Source organism: Megalops cyprinoides, chromosome 19, assembly GCF_013368585.1.
Source record: "Megalops cyprinoides isolate fMegCyp1 chromosome 19, fMegCyp1.pri, whole genome shotgun sequence".
NCBI lineage: Eukaryota > Metazoa > Chordata > Actinopteri > Elopiformes > Megalopidae > Megalops > Megalops cyprinoides.
Genome location: NC_050601.1, coordinates 11,385,522 through 11,409,691, shown reverse-complemented (window position 1 = coordinate 11,409,691; position 24,170 = coordinate 11,385,522). Strand labels below are relative to the sequence as shown.

The window sequence follows — 24,170 nt, the reverse complement described above, 5'->3', positions numbered from 1 at the left end:
TTGCAACAGGACAATAGAAAGTTGGGAAAAAAAACCTTACTTTGATCTTAGTAGCACAAACTTACCACTAATATACCACTTAGCAGAGATGCTGAGATGCTGTCCAGGCTAATATTCAGTTGGCATCTCAATCAGACTTAATTGATTGACCTCAGCTGGAACCAAAACCAGCATATACAGGAACATTCCAAGACTAGGACTGGGAAACACAGATTTACAGCATTGCTGTTTTGAAAAATGATACAGGGACAAAGTGCTAATTGTTTTTTGTTTGCTCCTTTGCTTTTGAACTCTTTGAAATAGTAAAAAAAAAGTTTGAATATGTTCAGCCCTTTAAAGTTAGTAATTAGAATGGAAATTACAACCAAAAGAAAACATTTTCCACTAGTTACTTACTGCGGTGGTGAACTTATTATCAATAGCCTTTATAATATTAGAAAATGGAACCTAATATTTGTTGATAAGTGGCTATTGTTTTACTAATATGAAAATGTTTAGATGATTTCATATGTGCAATGTGTGTTATAAGTTTTTTTTTCTATTTAAATACACTCAGTTTCTTTACTCTGCTTCTCTGTATTCACTCTGCTGTCTTAGTCGACAGCTAAACCACAGTGTTCACACTGAATACATTTGCTTTGAGTCAACAACTCAAAAAGCAGAATTAGTCTGTGCTCAAATCAGAGTTCGGAAAGTAAAATTGTTCAGACAGAATAAACAAACTGCAACATGGGCATGCATGTTTGAAACGTATATACTGAGAGTTATGAATGAGTAGTTCCTGTGTGTGTGTGTGCACTGGCCTGGGGTCAGGTTAAATCATGTGCAGGAATATTTTTAGAAGATCCTGTCTACCTCGAATGGCCACTGACCTGCGTTGACCTGTAACAAATGCCTTGAACAGACTGGTTTACATGAACTGACACTTACATTCAAATAACAAGAATGCAAATATTTATTTTGTAGTTTTATATGCTACATTATTTTACTGTATTTTATGTAGTCACAGGAATTTCAGAGATGACTTTTTTTGAAGGTGTGGTTAATCAAATGAGCCATGAGATGTGATTTGTTTCAGTAGCTGTGAACATGTTGCTTCATTTGAAAATTCATGTTCCATTTTTGAAATGTAGATTGTACGTGTAGCTGTGATTTAACTCATAATCAACATTATCAAGTTCCTGAATTACTCTACACGAAAGAGCTTACGTTAAGCATTATGTTGCAGTTCCAGAGACAAGGCCTTACTTTCATTTGGCACAGCTGCTGTTGTTATTACTCAGTAAAAGGTGAAGGAAATTGTGCTTTCTAGTGGTTTTGTATAATGTAAATGTTCTTATAAATGGTCAACATATGTTTCAGGAATTTTAATTGCCTTTCACTGAAATAGCCCAGATTGCATTGCGGTCTATGTCCCTGGGTTTATCCATTTACAAGAATTTACATTTATTTGGCAGATGCTCTTATCCAGAGCTGCGTACAATAGTGCATTCAATAGGTCAGTGGACATGTAAATATAATTTTAAAAGATATATATATATACTGTATATTTAATTATTAATTGCTCTGCATTTGCATCTGAAGATAGGACCATTTACAAGGTCTGGTGTAGTCCATCCTGAACAGATATATTTGACTCTTTCGGTGATTGCGGTGGTGCCGTGGTGGTGCTGGTAATTCTTGGTACTGAGATTCAGTAATGCATAGAGCGACATGTGGAGAAGCAGGAGATGAGAAATGCAAACACAAACATAACATATTTCATTAGTGACCTTTGCGATCCAACTCGTCTAACCTCCCTTCTTTAAAGGTCAATAAAAGGTCAAGATTCTGCTTAGAAAGTTACTGTGCAGATTGTGTTACTATGTGGAAGAGAACGTGCTACAGAAGGTTACCTTGAGGCAGTACCTTCTTCAGTATGTCATGAATTGCCACATGTGTTTGACTGTTTGAACGACATCTCCTTTTATTCAAACCTCATATTTAATTTAAAAGTTTTAATGTTGAAAGAAAGCAAGAGGTCTTGTTCAAGTCATCATCAAAGAAAATTTCTGATGAATTAGAGATACCAGATGTCCAAATAGCCAGTCCATTATCTGGTTGGATACACTAGTTATTGAATGTTGTGCATTGTGCATTAGTGCCTGAAAGGTGTTTGATATAAAACAGAGCATCATGGTTTTGATGTTATCTGTGTATGACTTTTTGTATGCAGACTACCATTCAAACATGTTAAAAAAAGATTCTCTTTGAAAAGAATTTTATAGAAGCTGTTAGATTACTTACTATCAATATTGTAGTAACCTGATCCCAGAAGATTTAGTTTAGAATGGATGTACAATGGTTGTTACTTTCTCCAAACAAGCACACATTTTTTGTATTTAGCTTTTCAATGAATAAGGTACTCAAAGAACTACAGTATGTACCATTTATAATAATATCTTTATTTGCATAGCACCTTTCCAGAAGTATAGCAAAAAGTACTCCACAGCAAACAATATAAGGGATATTTTAAAAAATTATTTGCAATTTCTCACAAACTTTAATTCAAATTCGTCTGCCCATCAATCAAACTAATTTTAATATAAAAGTACATCAGTATTTTTTGTCATCACTGTGTGCTTTAATTCATCAAGATCCTTCCCTATGTAAATCCTCTATTTGCAGGGATCATTTGATTGCATTATTTTATCTGATATTTATGTTCATTTTTTGGTAGGTAAAGCTTTGTTCTTTTAAAATAATGCATTCCACACATGCATGATGTAATTGACATTTTAAGCTGGTAAACTCACTTTTCACTCCCAAATATAAACAACATTTCTGACTGACAGCTCAGATTGCGACAGCTGTCTGTTTTCATATAATCTGTTTTTGTCTATCTCTCTCACCCTCGCCTGTTTCCTTACTAGTACAAAGCTTTCTGTCCTAGAATGCATGTTGTTTTATTTCCCATTTTTCTTCTCACTCTAGTCATCATCCAGCCTCATTTCTCTGTTTCTCTTTTCTCTCCTCTCTTCCTCTCTCTTCTCCTCTCTTCTTTCTTCCTTTATCTTTCTGTCTGTTCCCATTCATTAAGGCCTTGTCTACTTTCTTTCCTCTCTCATGTTTTCTCCTTCCTTCCCCTCACCACTCTTTCCATGTTGCTCTCTCTCTATGACTCTTAACCTTTTACAATCTCACACTGGACTCCTGTCCCCCCTGTACAGTTTTTCGAGAATGTCACCGCCCTTCTCCAGTTGCAGCCTGGCGCTAAGATTAGCCGGGCCATTGAAATGTGAAGGGTCATGGTGCATGAATAAATACCAGCGTTGCTGGACAGGAGAGTGTCGCGGACATTCTCCGGATCTTCTCCACCTCCCTCTCTCACTCGGACTCTACAGTCCCACGAGTCAGTCAGCACCTCATTCTCTCCTCAGCTAAGGTAAGAAGCCTTAACTATATATCATCCCTCTATGCTACTAAAAAACAGTTTAGTTTTGGTGGGTGGTGACTGTCTTTCTCTTTTGATGAATGATATGATACTGATTTTTTAATGTTGGTGTTAATATTGATTTTGAATGGCTGGAACTCTGATTCAGACAAGGAATCGGTGATGAATTCATCCTTTCATTCATTAGTTCATTCATTCTGATAAAAGTGTTTCAGGTATCCAGCCCTTCCCCTGGATTCCCCCACCTCCCTCACGGCCACACTCAGCACTCTTCTTCAAGTTCATATTTAAATGCAATCAAATTAAATTACATTTACCTGTGGATATGTTACAAATGCTGCTGAAGCAGGCATCACTAACCTTAAAGACAAAATGGTGCAATGAAACTAACCACATTCTTGCAACGTAGAGGTAGAATATCACAAAATATTGAGTAATATACAGTCATTGTAATGGATACAAATAAAAATTAGAATAATGAAAACAAACACAGCATAAATCCTACATGCTTGCTGAGCATACAGTTACCGGGGCACATGGGGGTTAACACAAGCACAATACATGTATAAATGACCATTTTCGTTGCTAAATCTAAATCATGCATTAAGGGGAATTGCAATACAGTTTGTACACTTTGAATGAGAGAACACCAAGATCTAAGACTGACCTTTTGAGATAGAAGGAAAGAAGGATGAAGGGGATGAGATAGTGGTATGAAGCAGTGAGAGTGATGTAAAGGTCAAAGATAGGAAGGAAAGGTCAGACAAATAATAAATAAGCAAGGACATTTTTATTTCAGTGTTACGTGAGTCAAGGAGAAGGAAAATGAGTAGGCCAGAGAGAATAAAAAATCTGATAAAAACATACATGCATTCAGAAAGGACAAAATCAAAATGTGATGAAGTCAACAGCCTATCTGTTGTGAGAAAGACAGAAAATGGCTCCATCAGCTGTTAAAACAACACTGGACTTTATGCCAGGGCTGCTCTGTTTTACTATTAATAGAATCCCTCGCCACTGCAAGAGGGTATAAAGGATTGAATTACTTCATTTTATAAACACCGCAGAGGTCAAACTGATATCAATGCTTAGGCATTTTTCTGGAAAATCTTTAGATTTTTCAAAGCTAATGTACAGAGAGATGTGAAATACACAGTGATTACATTCAAAGAAAGAGGATGTGTATATATTTGTGAACGCTAGCAACAGAGCAATGACATGAAGGAAGAAAAGCTGATAAAATGTAATACACCGTGCAGGAAAATGGTGTATTAAGGACATAACGATGATGCTGTTGGGCAATCAAGTCAGGATGACATCCGAAAACCGTTCATTTAGTACATATTACCACATCCCCATATTGCATTCCGGTGTCGCACCCCGGTTTACAGGATGTGCGAGCTGTCACGTATTGCTAATGCTTTTTCCTCTTGTTGTAAAATGTACTCCCGTTTCCCCTGTCAATCTTGAAAACACGCCTTCAAGTATAAATGGTCCATCCCCTCAGCTTCTAGTTTCCATTATGTAATACATGTCAGTCATCCGAAAATTCGCCATATAGTTGGACAATCTCTACCCACTGTTCCTCGAAGAACCAATGTCATCTTTCGGCCAAACGCAAGTACCTGCCCTCTTTTCTATCGTCTGTTCCGCAAGTGTCCAGACCTTTAATGTAACGCGAATTCCTCCCACACTGTCAGCCAGTATAAAACTCCATCTCACTTCCTCGCCATCCACTTGAGACGCGTCTCGACATCTCTGCGCAGTTACACTTACGGGTGAGTGGTTGTTGATTCCACATTTGGATCCAGAGCAGCGGTGTTTTAGTAACCTAACTGTATTTTCCCTAAACTGGCTAATTTGCGTTTCGAATTGTAATAGTTTTTCTTCTGGTTTGGAACAGTTAGTTAGCTACGTGGCTTCATGATTCATCTTATCCGGTAACTCTGCGAATAGCGCGAGACAAGGTCAAATGGATGCAGCGTCAAGGGCGAACGTAAAACATACCCAGCCGCATCAAATCTGAATGCCATGTAATCACATATATTGCTTTAGTGTATACATACACTGTTAACAACCGTGATGAAACGTCGTACGGCAGAAACTACACACACCCATAATAGCATTCATTCGCTCGTTCAGACACTCCCATCACGTTCAAAGGCGTACCTCCGAGCACAAAGCACGAATAACCCAATAGCGGAAGCGTGGAACTCGATGTGCCTCGTGCGACGCAGTGAACTTATGAAATTTTCATGGCCGGTGCTCGACCGCTGAAGCGGTCTGCATTTCAGCCGTGTTATTCCAGACAGGAATGACGCCAGAGACATTTGTATCAATTGAAGGTCATTGTGACTGGTTCAGCCGGCCTGAGTGGTTTGTGTTCTTTGTGGAAATAGTGATTTTAATGTTAAATAACATTTGTGAAATAATTTGTATGTATTGTAAAATAGTATAATAGATATTTTAAGTATATAGATTATACTCATTATTATTATTATTATTTTGCATCAGGAAGGTATTGTCCAGTGCACAAAATGCATTTTCAATGTCCTTGCAGTTTCTTGGCCAGCAAATAACTTATGTTGGCCCCGTCTCTTAATGTCATATATGTTGATACAGCTTTACTGCTAATGTCCAGTTTGTGTGGCCTGTGGGTAAACTCTACTGACTCCTGCCCTTCGTTGTCTTCCCCTTTGTCCTTATCAGAGACAGAATGCCACACGCTTACCCTTTCCTCACTCCTGAGCAGAAGAAGGAGCTCAGTGACATTGCTCACAAGATTGTTGCTCCTGGCAAGGGCATCCTCGCTGCCGATGAGTCCACAGGTAAACGCAGTGACGGCACAAACGGACAGAATATGATCAGCATTAAAGTCAAAGGGGCTGAGCACTTCAGACCGACAATTTTGCTTAGCTCATCCTCCTTGGCATCCAGTGTAGTAAAGAATATTAAAAAAAGTTCTGGTCCCTCGTGTGGGGGGATGTGGTGAATGGGATTAGAAAAAGTAAAAATTCTTGTTGCCAACAAGGTAAAATGCCATAAACCATGAATTTACCGCAAAATATTACCTGTTGCCTTCTAAAAGTATATCTGTGTGGGTTCCTCTCCATTCCATAGGCAGCGTTGCCAAGCGCTTCCAGAGCATCAATGCTGAGAATACCGAGGAGAACAGGAGGCTGTACAGGCAGCTCCTGTTCACTGCTGACGACCGTGTCAAGCCTTGCATCGGCGGTGTGATCTTCTTCCACGAGACTCTCTACCAGAAGGCCGATGATGGCAAGCTGTTCCCCCAGCTCATCAAGGGTAAAGGCATGGTGGTTGGAATCAAGGTCGACAAGGGTGTGGTCCCCCTGGCCGGCACCAACGGAGAGACCACCACCCAGGGTGAGACTTCTTCCCCGCTTCCCTGCCTCTTCCTTTTGTCTCCCTCTTTTCTCTCCTGACACTGTGTCTGACTCTCCTCCCTCCCTCTGTCTCTCAGGTCTGGATGGGCTGTATGAGCGTTGCGCTCAGTATAAGAAGGACGGCGCTGACTTCGCTAAGTGGCGTTGCGTGCTGAAGATCACCCCCACCACCCCCTCCCGCCTGGCCATCATCGAGAACGCCAACGTCCTGGCCAGATATGCCAGCATCTGCCAGATGGTGAGAGACTTTGGCAAAAGGGTCAGGGGACAATCAGGGTCAAAATGAAGTATCATAGCAGAGTGATGGAATCTGAATCTCTGAAACTACTGCAAAAGCAAAAATCAGTAAATAATGCCCAGCCACTTTATCCCAGCCAAAAATGTTATGTCCAGTGTTTTGCTGGATACACCATGTAGCATAGTGGTTAAGACACAGTACTTGTTACTGAGTCCTGAGTATTCCCTGCAGAGGCGCTGCTGCTACCCTTGGACAAGATATTTGACCCACAATTGCCTCAGTAAATATCAAGCTGTATATATAGATAACATTGTAAAAAAAACTATAACTGCTCTGGATAAGAGTGTCTGCTAAAATGCTAATAATGTAATAATGTAACATACTTACACTGTAACTTAAAACCTTTCACATTCATTTGATCGATTTAAATATCAGCTTACATTATGACCAGTAGCAAATGACTTGCAAATTTGAGCGTTTTTGACTGGAAAGATGGAGCCAGGGATAAGTTTCAGTGAAGGTAGACTTTGGCTCTGATTTAATCTTACGCTGCGCTCCTCAGCACGGCATCGTCCCCATTGTGGAGCCTGAGATTCTCCCTGATGGCGACCACGACCTGAAGCGCTGCCAGTACGTCACTGAGAAGGTTCTGGCTGCCGTCTACAAGGCCCTGTCCGACCACCACGTCTACCTGGAGGGCACCCTGCTGAAGCCCAACATGGTGACAGCTGGACACTCCTGCTCACACAAGTACACTGCCCAGGAGATCGCCATGGCCACCGTCACTGCCCTGCGCCGCACAGTGCCTCCTGCAGTTCCCGGTGAGATGGGCATACTCACGCACACTCACACAGTTAACACAGTGTTAACACAGTATTATATGAGAGAGACGCCAGAACACTCACCCACTTCTTTCTCACCTCAGGCATCACCTTCCTCTCTGGAGGCCAGAGTGAGGAGGAGGCCTCTGTCAACCTGAGCGCAATAAACCAGTGCCCTCTGCACAAGCCCTGGGCGCTCACCTTCTCCTACGGCCGTGCCCTGCAGGCCTCCGCTCTTAAGGCCTGGGGTGGCAAGAAGGAGAACGGCAAGGCCTGCCAGGAGGAGTACATCAAGAGAGCCTTGGTAAGCGCATAGACCTTCATAGTCATGGGACTGATAAGAGCAGTAATCGTTGCACTGGAATGTACATGTCAAGAGCACTTTAGTGCGAACATGGGTATCGGTGTGTTCTGGTGTTAATCATCCTGTTTTGTTCCATCCTCTCCACAGACCAACAGCCAGGCTGCCCTTGGCAAATACGTTCCCAGTGGGGCTGCAGGCGCATCCGCTGGAGAGTCCCTGTTCGTGGCCAACCACGCCTACTAAACACATACACTCCCACTTTCATGTGCCACCGTGCCCCACCCCCACTGAAGCGTACCAGCTAGGCCCCGCCCACTCTCCTACTACTCCTCCCTGCTCCAGTTTTGTACTTGTGACGTCATTTTGCTGTCTAGTGAGGGAGAGAGCAGTATGGAATGTCACCTTTTTTTTGGACACTGTAGTCCCTGCCAGAGAGAGAAGATCCAGAAATCATCCGCCCCCATTCCTGTCTCTCCTTCCCCCACGTCTCCAAGCACTTCTAAGGTGTGGAAAGCCTTTTTCCTTTGTTAATGTAATTACATGATTCCATAATTGAGCCTTATTCTCTTGCCTATAACAGCTAATGCAGGAAGATATTGAGCTTATTGTAAACACTGGAAATAGAGAAATAAATTATCTTATCCACCATGTATTGCTTTGTGGAGTCATTTTTTTATTTATTGTCATTTACCCAATTTTTTATTTAGTAATGTTATACTGCTGCATTATTATTTTACATTTATTTTTCCTGTAAAAGGGACAAGTGACAAGACTGTAAATATATTATATTTTGAGATGCAAAGAACACAGATTGCAAAACATGGATCTGATTGTTAGTGTAAGACAATTTACTACCGAAGTACTGTTAATGTCTTAAAGACATTAAATAAAATTATGTTGCGGTCTTACAATTTTTAAAACACAATTTTGACACTTGACATTTTGGTACATTTCCCAATATAAATTCCAACAATTCTAACAACAGAGGTGGCATACATATTCAAATATTAAAATACTGCTTTACAACAATATCAAGGCACGATTATTATTTATATAAAGTTTTGAGGTGTTCTGTCCTTAATATTGGCTCTGTTCCACAATTTAACATTTTATACAAAATATTCTTTTTGTAAGCTATTTCTTTATTTCAGCTATTTGTAATCGGCTGATTCAAGTGTGATTCAAGTGTGATGAAGTGATGTGATTGTACAGTCACATATTCAGTCTCACCTCTACCACATATTGAACAAAGCTACATAATGTCCATCCCTGTTTCACTTATGACATGATTTCAGATTATTTTACAGTCACTCTGTGCCTCTGAGAAACACACAAAGCAGGCTTACACATCTGCATAGTGTGTACATGGCATGCATTAAGATCAATGACCTTATTGAGGTCAAACAGTGTCTCAGTGTTATTTCACTCACAATCAGCACCTTCCTCTGTAATACCTCTGCTTTTATGGATAACATTCTGCACATAACACAAAGGATAATGTAAAAACAATGATCAGTGAAGATTTGGTTAAGATTACCAAAGGTTTTACTTTGAGGCAGTTATTTCCTGAGCAATAGCTGCATGCAAAATGAACTTGACTGAAATGTTTGAATGGAAATTTAAATGTTTTCCAACAGAGAGGAAATAATTTAGGTATAGTTTACACATCCTGAGTATATTATCTGTATTAACACAGCCCATTGGTTTTAAGTACAGCTATTTGTTTGATACCTAAAAGCTGCTGACTGGCAGATAGCAGCAGCTGAATTCAAGGCCTTATGGTACGAAAAGTAAACGCAAGTCTCACTATTATTTAGGCTTCAGAATGCAATCACAGAATTACTGATCTCTCACTCTATGCACAGGAAGAATGTTAGGCGTAGACAAGGATAGGAAACGGGTAAGTGGATAAATAGATAAACGACGCCGAAAACAGAAACATTTTAATTACGAAGAGCCAAGGCGGACAAAACGATAAGATGTATGTTACGTGAATTAAGCAACTAAATATTTTGTACTAACGTACTCTTGACACGTACATTCCAGCATAACGACTCCTGCTCCTATCAGTCACTTGACCTTATCTTGAAATGACAAAATCTCTCTGAACTTCAGATACATTTCTGCTTCTGGACAGTTTTATCATTTACATTAAAGAGTATCACGAAACCAAAACTTGAAACAGCATTTCGCAATATGAAGAAACATTGCGTTGATTCTCTGTCACATAAGGGATTTCAGATGTGGTTGAGCTTCCTAACCAAAAGTTATGTCATTATATGATCTATTACTTGCAAACGACATAACGCAACCCTTCCGGAACTGTTATCCCACCTTTGAATGTTACTAGGGATGTTTTAAGAGGCGCACAAATTTAGTCCGTTAATAGAGATCCTGACGGCCAACGTTAGCTAGGGCGCTAGCTAGTTAGGTATGCTGTTCTGCAGTTACGTACAAAACTGAGTTATTCCCTCGGTTACACCGGAATGAAAGTGAAAGAGGAATCAACAGAAAGTTTGTTAGATAGCAAACTATATGTATAGACTATATATGTTCATATTACTAGCTAGGTTAGCTAGTTAGAATCATCAAGGTGTGTTTGTTGTTGTTTTGTTTTTATCATGGACCGTACCGACGGCGTCAATGGTGACCCTATTTCAACTTCCAGCTTCGGGGGTAATTTTCTTTACTTGGTTCATGAATCTCAAGTGTACCCCAGCTAGTTAAGCATATTAGATTTGATCAAATCAATGAGCTTGCCAGTTGAACTAATGTTTGTTCTTGTCTCCTATCTTGTTGTCCCAGAACGAATCTCATTCTGGAGAAATATTTGCGGTTTTTGGTGAGTGCCCGTGTTTAACACGCTGTGATTGTTTGTTTCTGTTGTTATCAGATCAGAATTGTTACGTGTTTCCTTGTCCTTCGCCACAGGCTCCTGGGACTGTGTAACAACTTTGCGTATGTTGTCATGTTGAGTGCAGCCCATGATATCCTGAAACAGCAGGAGACGCAGAACACCACGTCACCCGTAAGAATGTCAATTGTGAATGTCAATAAGGTGTATAATATGTAATATTCCGTCAGTTATATATGCTGTGCAACCATCTGGCTGGTTATCAATGTGAAATGTTGTGGTAAGTCAGTATTTATGTACTGTTAAATCTGTCTCTCCATCTCCCACTATTCTTCAGACTCCAACCACAGCGTTCCCTGAAGCATTAGGAGGAAACAGCAGCAACAGCAGTCGCTACGACTGTAACCCTGTTTCTACTGCGGTAAGTAAAACCACTCTGTTTTGAGTGTTAGAAATGACTGTTCCACTTCTCGTGTTGTCAGATGTAAAGGGCTTATGTTGTTGTGCACTGCCTTACGTGCATCATGCATGACAGTTGTCAGCTTCTGTACAGTAGGTCAGTCACACTGTTTTAACTTTATTTTAGGCTGTGCTGCTTGCTGACATTCTGCCCACTCTCCTCATCAAAGTAGCTGCTCCATTCTTCATCCACAAATTCCCATATGGGTAAAAAGTTTGAATTATTTTGGCTGTCTTTTAACTGCCCATTTATTAGCAATGATGGTTGCAAAATAAAGTTATTGTGGTTATGATGACATGTTGATTGTGTTGATTTAACAGGTTCCGTGTGTTGCTGTGTGTGGCCACGGCAACGGCCAGTTTCCTGTTGGTGTCATTCTCTTCCGCCGTGGGGATGAGTATTCTGGGTACTGCTCCGACTTCTTACCATAACTGTCGTCATTGTAATCACAATAATATAATGTGTTGTGATCAGTCCTTCAGGGACTACTTTTTAATACAATGAAAAGCTTTTTTTCCTCATTTTAACCTGAGCATCAGATTATCCCCAGCTCTCTAAAAGTCACTGAACATCACTTGACAGCTTTTGAGTGAGCTAGGGATCAGTATGTTTTTACAGACTTTCTCAGAAGACCCACTCTTTTAGCTATTGTCTGTTACCTTTGAATTTGTCCAGTTATGATGTAGTGTTATTCATGACCTAATTTGTGGTGATTTACTCTTCATAGATTGATTATATCCGTGATTATATCCATGTCATTAATAGTATCATTATAAACCTTGGACACAGAACTCAGAGGTTGCAGGTTTGATTCCTAGTTGGGCCACTGTGAGCTCATCCTTGAGTAAGCAAATAAATAATGGGGAGAAGAAGAAAGTGCAGCTCCTTCGGTGTTCTGTTAACTCTCACATCCCTCTCATTTCAGGGGTCATCTTTGCCAGTATTAGCGCTGGATTGGGAGAGCTGTCTTTCCTGTCTCTCACAGTGTTTTTCAATAGGTAAACCCCCTGCTTCCAGTGGTGTAGTTATTACACAGCTCTGTGTGGAATCTGTGTGTTCAGTTGTTCAGTTTGTCGTGATTCTTGGGATATATGCAGACTATCTGGGCATTACATTACATGCATTTAGCAGACACAATAGAACATAGGTGTATCCATTCAAGTTGAATGGACTTGGAGCAACAGTGTCAGACCAGGCTAACAACACTTACAGACCAGTGACTATAAGCATAGCCATACCACAAATTAGCTTGTGCAATGTGACTAGGCAACTTAAACCAATTATAGTACTATACTATGTCAGTCACTAGAACACAGAATCCAAAATACATCACAATACTACATGTGAAATTAACATCAAATCCTAGAGGTAGCAGGAGTTAGGGGGTGGGGATTGAGGTGTAACTGAGATGCAGTACATACCATTTATAATCCCTCTATCCTTTTTTTATCCCCTCAGGACAGTGGTGGGCGGCTGGGGGTCCGGAACAGGTGGAGCCGGGGTTGCAGGGGCATTACTGTACTCGGCTCTCACACAAGCAGGCCTGTCCCCCCGGGTTACACTGCTGGTTATGCTAGTTGTACCGGCTGCCATGGCGGTCAGGTGAGTAGCAGAAAGTAGCAGTTTATTCATATTGCTTGGGGTTTCGGGTTGTGATGGAAGTGTCATGTTTTGTTTTTCAGGAATGCAACACAGTGTGTTAAAGAATGAATCTCTCTGTTTCCCTCAGCTACTTTTTCCTTCTGGTGTTCCCTCCCTCTTTCCCACAATGGCATTGTAACGAGGGGGGGGAGGAGCTGTCGTGGGACAGAGGCCCCCAGGAGAGACGTCCTCTGATAATGGATGAAGAGGAAGAAGAGGAGAAGGGTGGTGAGTGTGATAGGCTGAGGCCAGTGTTTGGAGAGCGAAGGGAGGAGGGACTAAAGGGGGTGAGAGGAGGACATGAAGGAGAGCAGAAAAAGGAATTATGGGGAGCTGATTGATGGGCCAAAGAACGGAAGGCACACACATAAAGCCTGTATTTAATTTCTCTTGTCTTTCTCTCTCTGAAGAAACACACGCTGGAGCTCTGACCTGCAAAGAAAAACTCGTCATTCTCAGAGTGAGTTATTACACTGTTTTGTGCATATGTGCATTGCACTGTAACGCAGTCATTTGCCTATCATGCAAACTTACACTATAGTCCATTTATAACCCATTTATAGAGCTAGTCATGCATATGTACTTTCCATAATGCAGTTAGAAGTGAGTCTTTATGTACTGTGTATGCTTTAACTAATGTGTAATTTATTGCTGGCATGTTTGTGCTTATTTGGTCAATTCTCACAGGGTCTGCTGAAGTTTATCATTCCTTTGGCCATTGTTTACTTTGCAGAGTATTTCATCAATCAGGGCCTGGTGAGTCTCCCTTGCCCCCCAGTTAAAGTCCTTACATCCTGCAGTCCTTCTCAGTATCCCTGTACTCTAGCAGTCAGTAAATATCAGTGAATGTATAAATACAAAAGCACCCACCATAAGTGTTAAATGACCACATGTTGCTATTGTTTTTGCTCTGTGATTTTAGATGTCCAGATTATGAAAACAAAAGGGCATTTTTTTCTTGCAATTGTTTGGAAAATTGAATATCCAACCATGTCTGGTCCATTGCTGTGATTTTTAAACTCTGTCATTCCTTCCTTCTCCCCTGCTGTTTCCTCCTTCTAGTTAGAGCTGCTGTTTTTCCCAGGGTACTCCCTCTCCCATGCAGAGCAGTATCGCTGGTCAGTATAATGTACTCATTCAATAGGGTGAATGCTGAAACTTAGTATAATTCTCTGACAACACAGTTCACTCCTCTAGGATAATCGTGGAGCCACGAAGGTCTTTTCTCATTCAAATGCAGCTCTCCAGCCCTGATTGTTACATTAATATGTAAAAGTTGACCCCTGCATGTAATATAATCTGTCATGCACATGCGTGGATTTCAGCAACTGTTTGGTTATCTCACCTTCGCTGTTTGTGAAGTGACTTCCAAGTAGCAAAAAAAAATGTAGGTTGTCAGAGCATTTCTCAAGTCAAATGTCGTATAATAAAAGATCTCAGCTGGATTGTAGGAGAGATGCCTTTCTGTTTTACATTTGCAATTACACTTGCATCGCTCTGTCTCTGATTAAAGGTACCAGACGGTGTATCAGATCGGAGTGTTTGTCTCTCGCTCTTCCCTCTTCTGTCTGAAGATCAGGAAAGTGTGGATACTTTCTGCACTGCAGGTGAGAGAGCAAGAAAGCGAGGGGTGAAGAAGTAGAGGGGAAAGGTGGGGGTAGGGAAAACCAAAAGTCATTGTATTGCTAGAAAGAATTTGTTGATGTACGGTATCAGTCAGAGTGTCAATAACCCTCTCTCCGTTTCTTTTTTTTCACAGTGTGTGAATGCTCTGCTGCTGTTTTTCTCTGTGTATTACCAGTTCCTGCCCAATGCACCTGTTGTTTTTGCAATAGTTACATATGAGGGGTTGCTTGGAGGTGCTGCCTATGTCAACACCTTCTACTTCATCAGCAAGGAGGTCAGTCCATCTCTCTTAGACTTGCTGTCTGTTTTTGCCTCTTGGTAACGTCTGTATTTACTGGTCTGTACTGGTAGTCTTTTTCATGTTTATTCATGTGTGTTTTCTTTTCTGTGTGTGACCGTTACATACTGCACTGCTGCTCATCTCTCCCTCACTGTTCCTGCACTGTTCTGACTCATCACCTTCAGACTGAAAACAGGGAGAGGGAGTTTGCCATGGCAGCCGCCAGCGTGGGAGACAGTTTCGGCATCGCACTCTCCGGCCTGACCGCCATCCCCCTCCATAACTATTTCTGCTCTCTGTGAGGGAGAGGGGCTGGCGACAGGGAGGGGTGGGGCAACAGGGGTGGGTTCGTCTTTCCTACTCCAGGCACCACCTCCTTTGATCCAGAAATAAGACGGTACCATAGTGCCTTTCAAATAATGCGTTTCTATTGAAATTCCTGCTTTTACTTTATGGCTCCATTCCATGTCGAGAAAATTTTAACTGCTATGTCCTTACTGTGTTTAACATGTTAATTTATTTCTATACTGACAATATTGAGTTGTGAGACTATGTTAAATAACAAATAATGGATGCTGTACTTGTCTTTACATACTCACAGATTTTTTTAGTTCATCTGGATTTTTTTCTACATGTGGGATTTTAATTGTTTACATTGATTGCTAATTTGGGGGGAAATAGAATTTTTTAATGTTGCTCAGAATTTTGATTTTACTGTTATTCATAAAAGTTGGTTGTTTCAGCTCTGTTTTCCAAAATGCCAGTTTATAGAAGTAGCACCTGAGCAGATTACTGCAATGCTGTCAGCTTATTGTGCTGCTGTTCTTTATAGTAAAGTAAGACTTTACTTTTGATTGCTGCATATACAGTGGATATAAAAAGTCTACAAACCCTTGTGAAATTGCAAGTTTTTGAAATGTGAAGACAGAAGTGACAGCAATGTAAATGTCAGACTTTTTCCATCTGTAATGTGATCCTCCAACAAACAAAAATCCAGAGAAAAAACAAATGGCTAATTATTAGGAACATTTTAAATAAATTAAAAAAACTACAACACCCTGCTTGCATAAGTCTGCACACCCCACCTACTAATACTTTGTGGAAGAGCCTTTTGCATTTATTACAGCAGCAAGTCTTTGTGAATAAGTCTCTATTACACTCTGGGCTCCCAATCATCCTTGGCTGATGCCACTACTTGGATCGTACCTGGGCTGTAGGGCTGTACATGCACTTAAAGCCAACGCCTTAACCACTGAGCTACTTGGGAGCCCCTGCTGACTTTTTTGCTCAGCGGTTTTGTTCCACTGTTGTTGGCTAATGACACAGCTGGTTCAAACCTGGGCCCTAGTTCTCAGACTGGGCCAGTCTAGGGGCATTTATCAGAATTTTTGTAGGAAAAACTGATCCAATGCATAGTTTTTTCTGTTGTCTCATCGTTTTTTCTGTTGTCTCATAATTTTGTTCCTGTTTAATCAAGAGTAGCAAATATGAAGGGCAATGTATGACTTGATGTTGATGACTGGCTGCAGATTTAAGTGGGAGTTGGATCCTCCACCACTGCTTCTCCTCTTTTTGATCCAGTCTAGCAAATTTGGCTTTGTATAGCAATTATAAGAGCGCAATATATAAAATTGAGGGTGATCTGAACTCTGTATACACTCTTTCATATACCTGTTTTAAAACTGCAAATTGCAGTTTTATTGTGCAATATTATATTGGCTCACCAAAAACTGCTCAGCACTATAATTCACAGCTTGAAAACACCAAGCAATCTATTAATCACTTTGGCAGTCTGGCAGTTCCCTCCATGTCTGTACATACCAAACTAGCTGCTTTGCCTCACTGGCCTCCCAGTGGTAGAATGGGCAAACTGCAACAGTCAGAATTACAGAATTTAATTCATTTCTAGCCTGTCCCACTGACATAATCTAACAGGACACCTGAGAAGTATCCTATATATAGTACATATCTGTCTGTTGGGCAGGCTACATCATGTCACCAAGGCCAACTGAAACCCCATCTGTTCATATTTCATCTTGGTTCCCATAGCATGTCCTAAGCATAGCACCCAGTACATGATCACTTACAGTGAGATGCACTGAAGGAGAGAGTACAGTGAGTAACCTCCCCACCATGTTACATTATATTACATTACATTATTGCCATTTCACAGATGCTCTCATCCAGCGCAACTTACACAGCTCACGGTTTTATTCATTTATACAGCTGGATATTTACTGAGGCAATTCTAGGTTAGGTACCTTGCCCAAGGATACAACAGCAGTGCCCCAGCAGGGAATCTAACCAGCAACCTTTCAGTTACAAGTCCTGCCGCTTACCACTATGTCACACTCGTGCTGTGTTCTTTCATTACCGCCCATAAAATGCCCTTGCTCCCGGTGCACAATTGGTCATCTTTTATGAAAATCTTAAGTTTTAGCTGTGAAAGTGTACACTGGTTCAATGTTTTGCCCGTTTCATTTCATGACATTTAATGTCTTCTGTCCTTGTCACACTCCCACATAACTGCCAATGTTCATCCGGGGATGACGGCGTGAAAGCTCCACACACACACACACACACACACACACATTCATATGTAGAAGTTTTGGTTATGCCCACTCTGAGAGAACTGCCCAGTCTTGATGCACCACACCAACTGTAAGGGAGAAATTCACGTATGTTTGCTAAATAAGTTCAGATCAACATACTGTAGGTTACAGGGGTAGGGTTTTTGTGCTCTCATCTTCTATAAACCATGGACATTTACAGAGATGAGAGTACAAGGACAATACCCCACCCCATTCTTTTATGATAATCTGCACTGTGCAATTACCTGTCTCTGATTGGTGTGTTGGTTTCAGTCTTTCCAGCAGAAATGTTCAAGTTGTGTAATGCAGCTCCGATTCAGTGTAGAACAAGCAGTTTCTCAAACACTCTGATACACTGCAAGATTATTGTATAGCTAGGGCCATGCTCAAATTTACAAAAAGGGCATGACTTAGCAATGATTTGGGATGGGTGTTTGTCAAGGACAATTAGGGAAGGACATGGAGCAGTCACTGCATTTTGCGGACAATCGCAGAAATCAGACCAAAAAGAGGCAAAAGTCACCGAAACTAAAATAAACGAAAAATGTCGCAGCGGTAATTCACAGTTACGGTTGACAATACATTTAACATTTTATTTTTAAAAATATAGCGAAATCACTATTTAAAACAATTAAATCCACGGTAATATCCGTGACAAACATTCAGCCTTAGCAGTGGTCGATCTGACAGTAAAGGCTACTAATGACTTTACTCCCACCTCCCCCGCCTTCTGTGTATGTACCTACGTATAACCGCAAATCAGGTTTCTTTCAATATAAACACCCTTGCATTGTTGGATCGCGCATTTCATATGATGAAGATATGTCAGGATACTTGCAATGCAAGTCTATGTTGATCAGAAATTTGTCATTTTGTGAGAAATCAGTTGTTTTAGCGCTGGCCAAATAAATAGTAAAGCCCTCAAACACCCAGTCATACAAGAGAGTAAGCCAGACAGAAACTGTAAGAGCATCAAAAGATTTTTTTTTTTTTTTTGTTTCCACGGGTGCTATCCTGTTCTCACCCAGGCTCAATATGGCAGCACGCTTCTGCTTTCTTGTTTCGTCTGGTGACCGAAAAACTCCTCCTTTCGCGTGCACGTCTTCTGCATGTGCCCACGCTCACCTTTCGGACGCGCGATGCACGCCCCCGATACCGGAACTAGTGAGACAGAGGAAAAGGGAGTGCAGTGTGGGTTACGGCGAGAGACGGTGAGGAGACAAACGAATGGAAATAATTAGAATAAAGAGGGCAGCATACAGAAACTGAACAAAATCTGGACGTTCCTGAAATTTGAGGTAAAGTCATGTGTCTGATGAATTTGTTAAAGTTACTTAGCTATCTGATGAACAAAATGTTAAGTTCAGTGTTTTTCGGGCCGGTATGTAATCTAGCTAGGGGGCAGCTAACTGATTAGCTAACGTTTTATGTGTTTAACATTAGCTTAGCTAGGTGGCTTTGCTGTAACTGCGTGTAGTCTAAGTACCCGACTAGGTGGTGGTTTCCATGGCCTTTTCGCTGCCTAACTGTTAACTGTGTGAAACGATGCCTTGAATGGGTAGAAAGATCATGGTTCAGGGCCAGATGTCAGAGTATAATAGTTTTAATGGCTGCCGGCTACTATATGCTAACAGCTATACCTAGCCAACGAGATAGCTAGCTAGCGAAGGTTTATGAAAGTCGTTATCTTGTGTTCCTTGGAGAGGGTCCTAACCTAAAACTGAGTTCGTCACTGCTGGTTAGCCAGCCATGGTCTAGATATCGGAAATCTAAGCTGTTTCAACAAGATTTTTTGGCTTTTTGGGTTGCCAAGACTTCAGGATTATGAGTTCCACTCAGGTGTAAGAAACGACAAGGGCTAAGTCATGTACGGTCATCTAACAAACAAAGCTGGCTTTCAAGCTTGCCTGTGTTTTTTGCGGATTGACCTGTTTTAATGGCCGTAGTCAACACCAGAACGCTCGGGTAAATAGTAGTGTTATATGTTGTGATTTGGAGCTAACTACCTAATATTTGCAGGGTGCTGTAAGCGCATAAGTTAGTGCCTTGCTTTTCGTACATTCAGCGTGTGTGTTTAGAGGGGTCAAGGGTTCAGTTTCGTTTGGGGAAATGTTTAAACGACATTATTTGCTGCATAAATAAAACTGCTGCCTCACTGTACTTTAGAAATGCTATCACTTGATGCCGATGAAACCAATAGGGTACCTTCATTACCTTTATGACACTATTCCTAACTATTCCAACTCCACTGATGCACACAGCACAGTACAACAGTGGTTAATAGTTATATTAAGTGTATTTGTTTTCTCTCTTCCCCCTCTCTTACAGAACCTGTCATCACTCTTATCTGTCACAGCTCTCTCTTGCTTTCTGTATCCCCAACCCTTTATGTGCAAGTGAGTGTGTCTCCATAAGATTAGGTTGTGGGTGTTGTGTGTGTGTGTGGGGGTGCATGTGTTTCAGAGAGCGTGGGCGTGTGAGTACTGGTCTGTCTATATGTTGTAGTGATAGTTAAAGCAACGGGAAAGCGTGACTTAGAGACTGTGATCATGGGGGACGTCAGTGACCTGGACCGACAGATTGACCAGTTGAGGAGGTGTGAACTCATCAAGGAAAACGAGGTCAAAGCTCTGTGTGCCAAAGCCAGGTAAAGAACACATTACATTGCATGACATTCTCTCAGCAAGATGCTCTTATCCGGAGCAACTTCCAGCACAACAGTGTCAAACCAGGCTAACAACACTCTCACACCAGTGAGTGTGAGCATAACACTATTCAAGTCCTACCCCATGTTTACTTGAACAATTTGACTAGACAAGGGATGGCAAGTATACTACCACACATCAGTTACTAGATCGCAGAATCCAAAACACATTGCAGTACCATACATAAAACAAACAGCAAATACTAGAAGCAGCAGCTGAATATGCACATGCTTTTACTGCTACTCTGAACTGCTCAATTGGTCTTTCTGCCCATATCCCTTCAAGCCAGTGTGGTGTAAGGAAAGTTAATACAGAAGAAATCGGGTTCTGTACTGTGTTCAGTGTGAAATAATGAATCTACATACAGCCACAGACATTCTGTTATGACCAGATATTCAGCTCCTGCTTTCCCTCTGTCCTCCATCTGGGAAGTGTCGTGGGTTACAGGTTGTTCTGGTGCTGTCTGCTTTCCAGTGCTGCCTATGGGTGTGGAACACACTGAGATAACTATCTGGGCTGTGTATAAAACATCTGTGAAACAGCCTTTTGGTCAGTGTCAGTTGAAATGTTTGTGTGTCTCTGTTCCAGGGAGATCCTAGTGGAGGAGAGCAATGTCCAGCGAGTGGATTCACCAGTCACGGTGAGTAATGGCTGTAATAAAAATTCTGAATCGCGAGAACAAGTGTTTTTTCTCTATACATGAGCTAGTGCTCATTCTGTCTCTTTTGCAGGTTTGTGGTGACATCCACGGGCAATTTTACGACCTGAAGGAATTGTTCAGAGTAAGTCTTCCTCCATGTCTCCCTAGTCCTTACCTTGAAAAAAGTATTACAAATTGGATTCAAATATTGCCAAACGATTGATTAGAGGATAACATCAATGTATTTAAAGTGCAATTAACAGAGAATGTGGCTGCATGTATATGAGTCTAAATTGTGTCTTTAAAAAAAGATCCAATCTTAAGTAAAACATGGTCAGATACATTTTATGCCATTCGTCGAGTTCTGTGCATTTGGTCTCTTTTTGTTGGAGAAGTTAGGAAAATACTTGAATGTATTCAAATGTGTTCACTGTTACTGTGGTGCAGTTACTGTTCATCTCACAGCACTGCTGTCATAGGCACTCAGAGGCATGCTATGATTACTTTATATACAGCTCCAAGATGTCCACAGCCTTCGCAACAAATAAAGTTCTGTTCAATACAAGTAAATCATAGTTCATTCTCAGATGTTGTGGAGCGCTCAAACCCTGCATATTTACAGGTGGGCGGTGATGTTCCAGAGACAAATTACCTCTTTATGGGTGACTTTGTGGACAGAGGGTTCTACAGTGTGGAGACGTTCCTGCTGCTCCTTGCACTCAAGGTACACTTTTATTGCCATCAGCTCATTTCTGCGTCTGTAAATGCTTCAGCTGGCATCCTCACTGATGTCTAGTTAATTATCAAAGCATGTTATCTGTCCAGACTCCATGTAATGTGTGTGGGCCAGTTGTAGGAAATTGCATTTTGAGTATTTGATTAGGAAACAAAAACACATTTTTAACCTCTTTATCAGAGCTTTGGAAGCTGGTGGTACTATTCTGTGTTATGCCTGTATCTCATGTACTCTGTTTTTCTGTTTTAACTCTCATTGCACAAATTCATTGCAGAATGTTTTTTTTTCTACAATAAATATGTGCACAGATAATTGTATGCTCCAAGTCCCTTCTTTGAGTGATATGATACTGTGTCAGGTGTGCTGGTGTTGTCCTATTTCAATATGTGTGTTAGTGTCCTGTTTTTTCCGGTGTATTGAAGGTGCTGTCTCTGTCCCCTCAGGTGCGTTACCCAGACAGAATCACCCTGATCAGAGGGAACCACGAGTCTCGTCAGATCACTCAGGTGTACGGCTTTTACGATGAGTGTCTGAGGAAGTACGGCTCTGTGACCGTTTGGAGATACTGCACCGAGATCTTCGACTACCTGTCCCTTTCAGCCATCATCGATGGAAAGGTTTGTGCACGGTGCTGCTTCTCTGTGTCTGTCTTCCCCTGAGTCAGTTGTGGGAAAGAGACGCTCAATGCTCTTGTTGAGTTGTGTGATTGCTTTGTTCCTTTGCTGTGCTTGTACTTACCTCGTCACTCCATCTGCAGATATTCTGCGTGCATGGTGGTCTCTCCCCCTCCATCCAAACTCTGGACCAGATCAGAACCATTGACCGGAAGCAGGAGGTGCCACATGATGGGCCAATGTGTGACTTGCTATGGTCAGATCCTGAGGGTGAGCAGACACCACATTAGCCTTTAATGTTGGCTCACCAGGATAGATTCACCTCGAGTCTCATTAGTTCTGGTAATCTGCTGTGATGTCCTTTCAGTTAATGTTCATTTGAACAGACTAACTCTCTCTCCCTCTCTCCCCGTCTCTTAGACACAACGGGTTGGGGTGTGAGTCCCAGGGGGGCGGGGTACCTGTTTGGTAGTGATGTTGTGGCCCAGTTCAACGCGGCCAATGACATTGACATGATCTGCAGAGCCCACCAGCTTGTTATGGAAGGATATAAGTGGCACTTCAATGAGACTGTACTGACAGTGTGGTCAGCCCCCAACTACTGCTATAGGTAACGCACCTCCCTTCTGCATCACAGTCTCATTCCTGTGATCAGTCTCTGTATGCACTGTTGGAACCCTGCCACTATGTTGGAATTGATTCACCGTATGAATGCTGTGTATTTCTCACTCACCTGTCTCCCCCACAGGTGCGGAAATGTAGCAGCCATACTGGAGCTGGATGAGCACCTTCAGAAGGAGTTCATCATATTCGAAGCGGCCCCACAGGAAACGAGGGGTATCCCCTCCAAAAAGCCAGTGGCCGACTATTTCCTGTGATCTGCTATCTCGGCACGGAACGCAACTGCTATTCAGACAATGAGACAGCACCCTATATTTACTTACTCTTGCATTGACCCCTTTCCTTTTTTCATTACTTCTTCTTCAAAGCTTCATTACTTCCTTTTTAACTCCTACATCAGTTGGTGTGCCAGGTCTTCTCCTTCCTGCCCTCCTTTTCCCCACTTGTGTGTTCTCGCCTTTCTAGGTGCCTGCCGTTTTCCTCCCGCTTGCTCACATTGTTCCTCTTTCTCTGCTGCTGTTGTGAAGTCACACTGACAGTATTAGCCCTCTGCTTATACTCCGTACCCTGTGCATTTTTTTTTTTTAAGTGGATCGTGCTGTAGATAGAAGGAAGATGTGGAAAGGACATTTTTAGAGAATTTAGAAACTGCACCCACATTTGAGCCACATTTATTCAGTGGAAAGGAAGGAGCTTTCCGTTTTCAATATGAATTTTTTTTTTTTTTCATCAGTTTGCTTGTTATCCTTACTTTTTATCTGTGAATTCAACTATGGACAATGTTCAGTCGAGTTTCTGTTTCTGTCCTGTTTTGGTTGTGACAGAAGTGCTAGCAGCCGCTGCTCTCGCACCATCAGACTGAAGCATCACAGAGGAGAACCTGCAGAGCTGCAGAATACCTCTGTTTGGAATTTTAGCAAACAGAATAAAAAAAAAGAACGTGGGAACACACCAAACTGATTTTTTTATTGCTGTCCATCTGACCAATCTGTAGAGTTTACTGTTGATTTTTATTATTGATCTGTGAAAATAAAACTTTTATACCAGTGCACTTTTTGTAAATAATTCTTGTATTTTTTAAACAAAGAAAGGTATACGTACGTGCAGATATACACATGCCCCAAGTGTCAGTATTGAGCAGCATCATCTTAAGCAGAGCAAATGTACTGTAATGTTTATTTTTAGTGTTTTAATATAAG

The 24,170-nt window shown here is 41.4% G+C and overlaps 3 protein-coding genes across 4 annotated transcripts; all 3 read left to right on the top strand.

Moving 5' to 3' along the window:
- The first annotated feature begins 3,322 nt into the window (after positions 1–3,322).
- On the top strand, positions 3,323–8,855 carry LOC118794377 (fructose-bisphosphate aldolase A). 2 transcript variants are annotated; one of them, XM_036552624.1, is made up of 7 exons: positions 3,323–3,424; positions 6,143–6,261; positions 6,554–6,820; positions 6,918–7,078; positions 7,641–7,899; positions 8,004–8,203; positions 8,351–8,855. In XM_036552624.1, the coding sequence occupies exons 2-7, from the start codon at positions 6,150–6,152 to the stop codon at positions 8,444–8,446; spliced, it is 1,095 nt and encodes a 364-aa protein (XP_036408517.1). In that variant the 5' UTR covers positions 3,323–3,424; positions 6,143–6,149; the 3' UTR covers positions 8,447–8,855. The 2 variants fall into 2 exon arrangements, with proteins under 2 accessions (XP_036408517.1, XP_036408518.1); XM_036552625.1 differs by lacking the exon at positions 3,323–3,424 and adding an exon at positions 5,191–5,211.
- Positions 8,856–10,629: 1,774 nt separating this feature from the next.
- On the top strand, positions 10,630–15,555 carry cln3 (CLN3 lysosomal/endosomal transmembrane protein, battenin). The gene is made up of 15 exons (XM_036552643.1): positions 10,630–10,879; positions 11,009–11,045; positions 11,135–11,231; positions 11,395–11,478; positions 11,644–11,723; positions 11,838–11,923; positions 12,443–12,515; positions 12,976–13,119; positions 13,247–13,386; positions 13,569–13,618; positions 13,846–13,914; positions 14,221–14,276; positions 14,672–14,765; positions 14,918–15,058; positions 15,250–15,555. The coding sequence occupies exons 1-15, from the start codon at positions 10,825–10,827 to the stop codon at positions 15,364–15,366; spliced, it is 1,323 nt and encodes a 440-aa protein (XP_036408536.1). The 5' UTR covers positions 10,630–10,824; the 3' UTR covers positions 15,367–15,555.
- A 3,270-nt stretch (positions 15,556–18,825) lies between these two features.
- On the top strand, positions 18,826–24,015 carry LOC118794386 (serine/threonine-protein phosphatase 4 catalytic subunit B). Its single transcript, XM_036552633.1, has 9 exons — positions 18,826–18,953; positions 19,984–20,302; positions 20,949–21,000; positions 21,092–21,142; positions 21,623–21,724; positions 22,180–22,353; positions 22,494–22,620; positions 22,771–22,960; positions 23,099–24,015. Exons 2-9 carry the CDS (start codon positions 20,205–20,207, stop codon positions 23,226–23,228), a joined length of 924 nt encoding a protein of 307 aa, XP_036408526.1. The 5' UTR covers positions 18,826–18,953; positions 19,984–20,204; the 3' UTR covers positions 23,229–24,015.
- Positions 24,016–24,170: the final 155 nt, after the last annotated feature.

Excerpts from the sequence above, each read along its gene's own strand:
- LOC118794386 (XM_036552633.1), top strand. The coding sequence starts at position 20,205 with ATGGGGGACGTCAGTGACCTGGACCGACAGATTGACCAGTTGAGGAGG. Across the intron at positions 21,001-21,091 it reads GAGTGGATTCACCAGTCACG|GTTTGTGGTGACATCCACGG; the intron begins GTGAGTAATGGC and ends TCTCTTTTGCAG. Across the intron at positions 22,961-23,098 it reads GCCCCCAACTACTGCTATAG|GTGCGGAAATGTAGCAGCCA; the intron begins GTAACGCACCTC and ends TCTCCCCCACAG.
- LOC118794377 (XM_036552624.1), top strand. The coding sequence starts at position 6,150 with ATGCCACACGCTTACCCTTTCCTCACTCCTGAGCAGAAGAAGGAGCTC. Across the intron at positions 6,821-6,917 it reads CGGAGAGACCACCACCCAGG|GTCTGGATGGGCTGTATGAG; the intron begins GTGAGACTTCTT and ends TCTGTCTCTCAG. Across the intron at positions 8,204-8,350 it reads AGTACATCAAGAGAGCCTTG|ACCAACAGCCAGGCTGCCCT; the intron begins GTAAGCGCATAG and ends TCCTCTCCACAG.
- cln3 (XM_036552643.1), top strand. The coding sequence starts at position 10,825 with ATGGACCGTACCGACGGCGTCAATGGTGACCCTATTTCAACTTCCAGC. Across the intron at positions 11,724-11,837 it reads ATCCACAAATTCCCATATGG|GTTCCGTGTGTTGCTGTGTG; the intron begins GTAAAAAGTTTG and ends TTGATTTAACAG. Across the intron at positions 14,766-14,917 it reads GGATACTTTCTGCACTGCAG|TGTGTGAATGCTCTGCTGCT; the intron begins GTGAGAGAGCAA and ends TTTTTTTCACAG.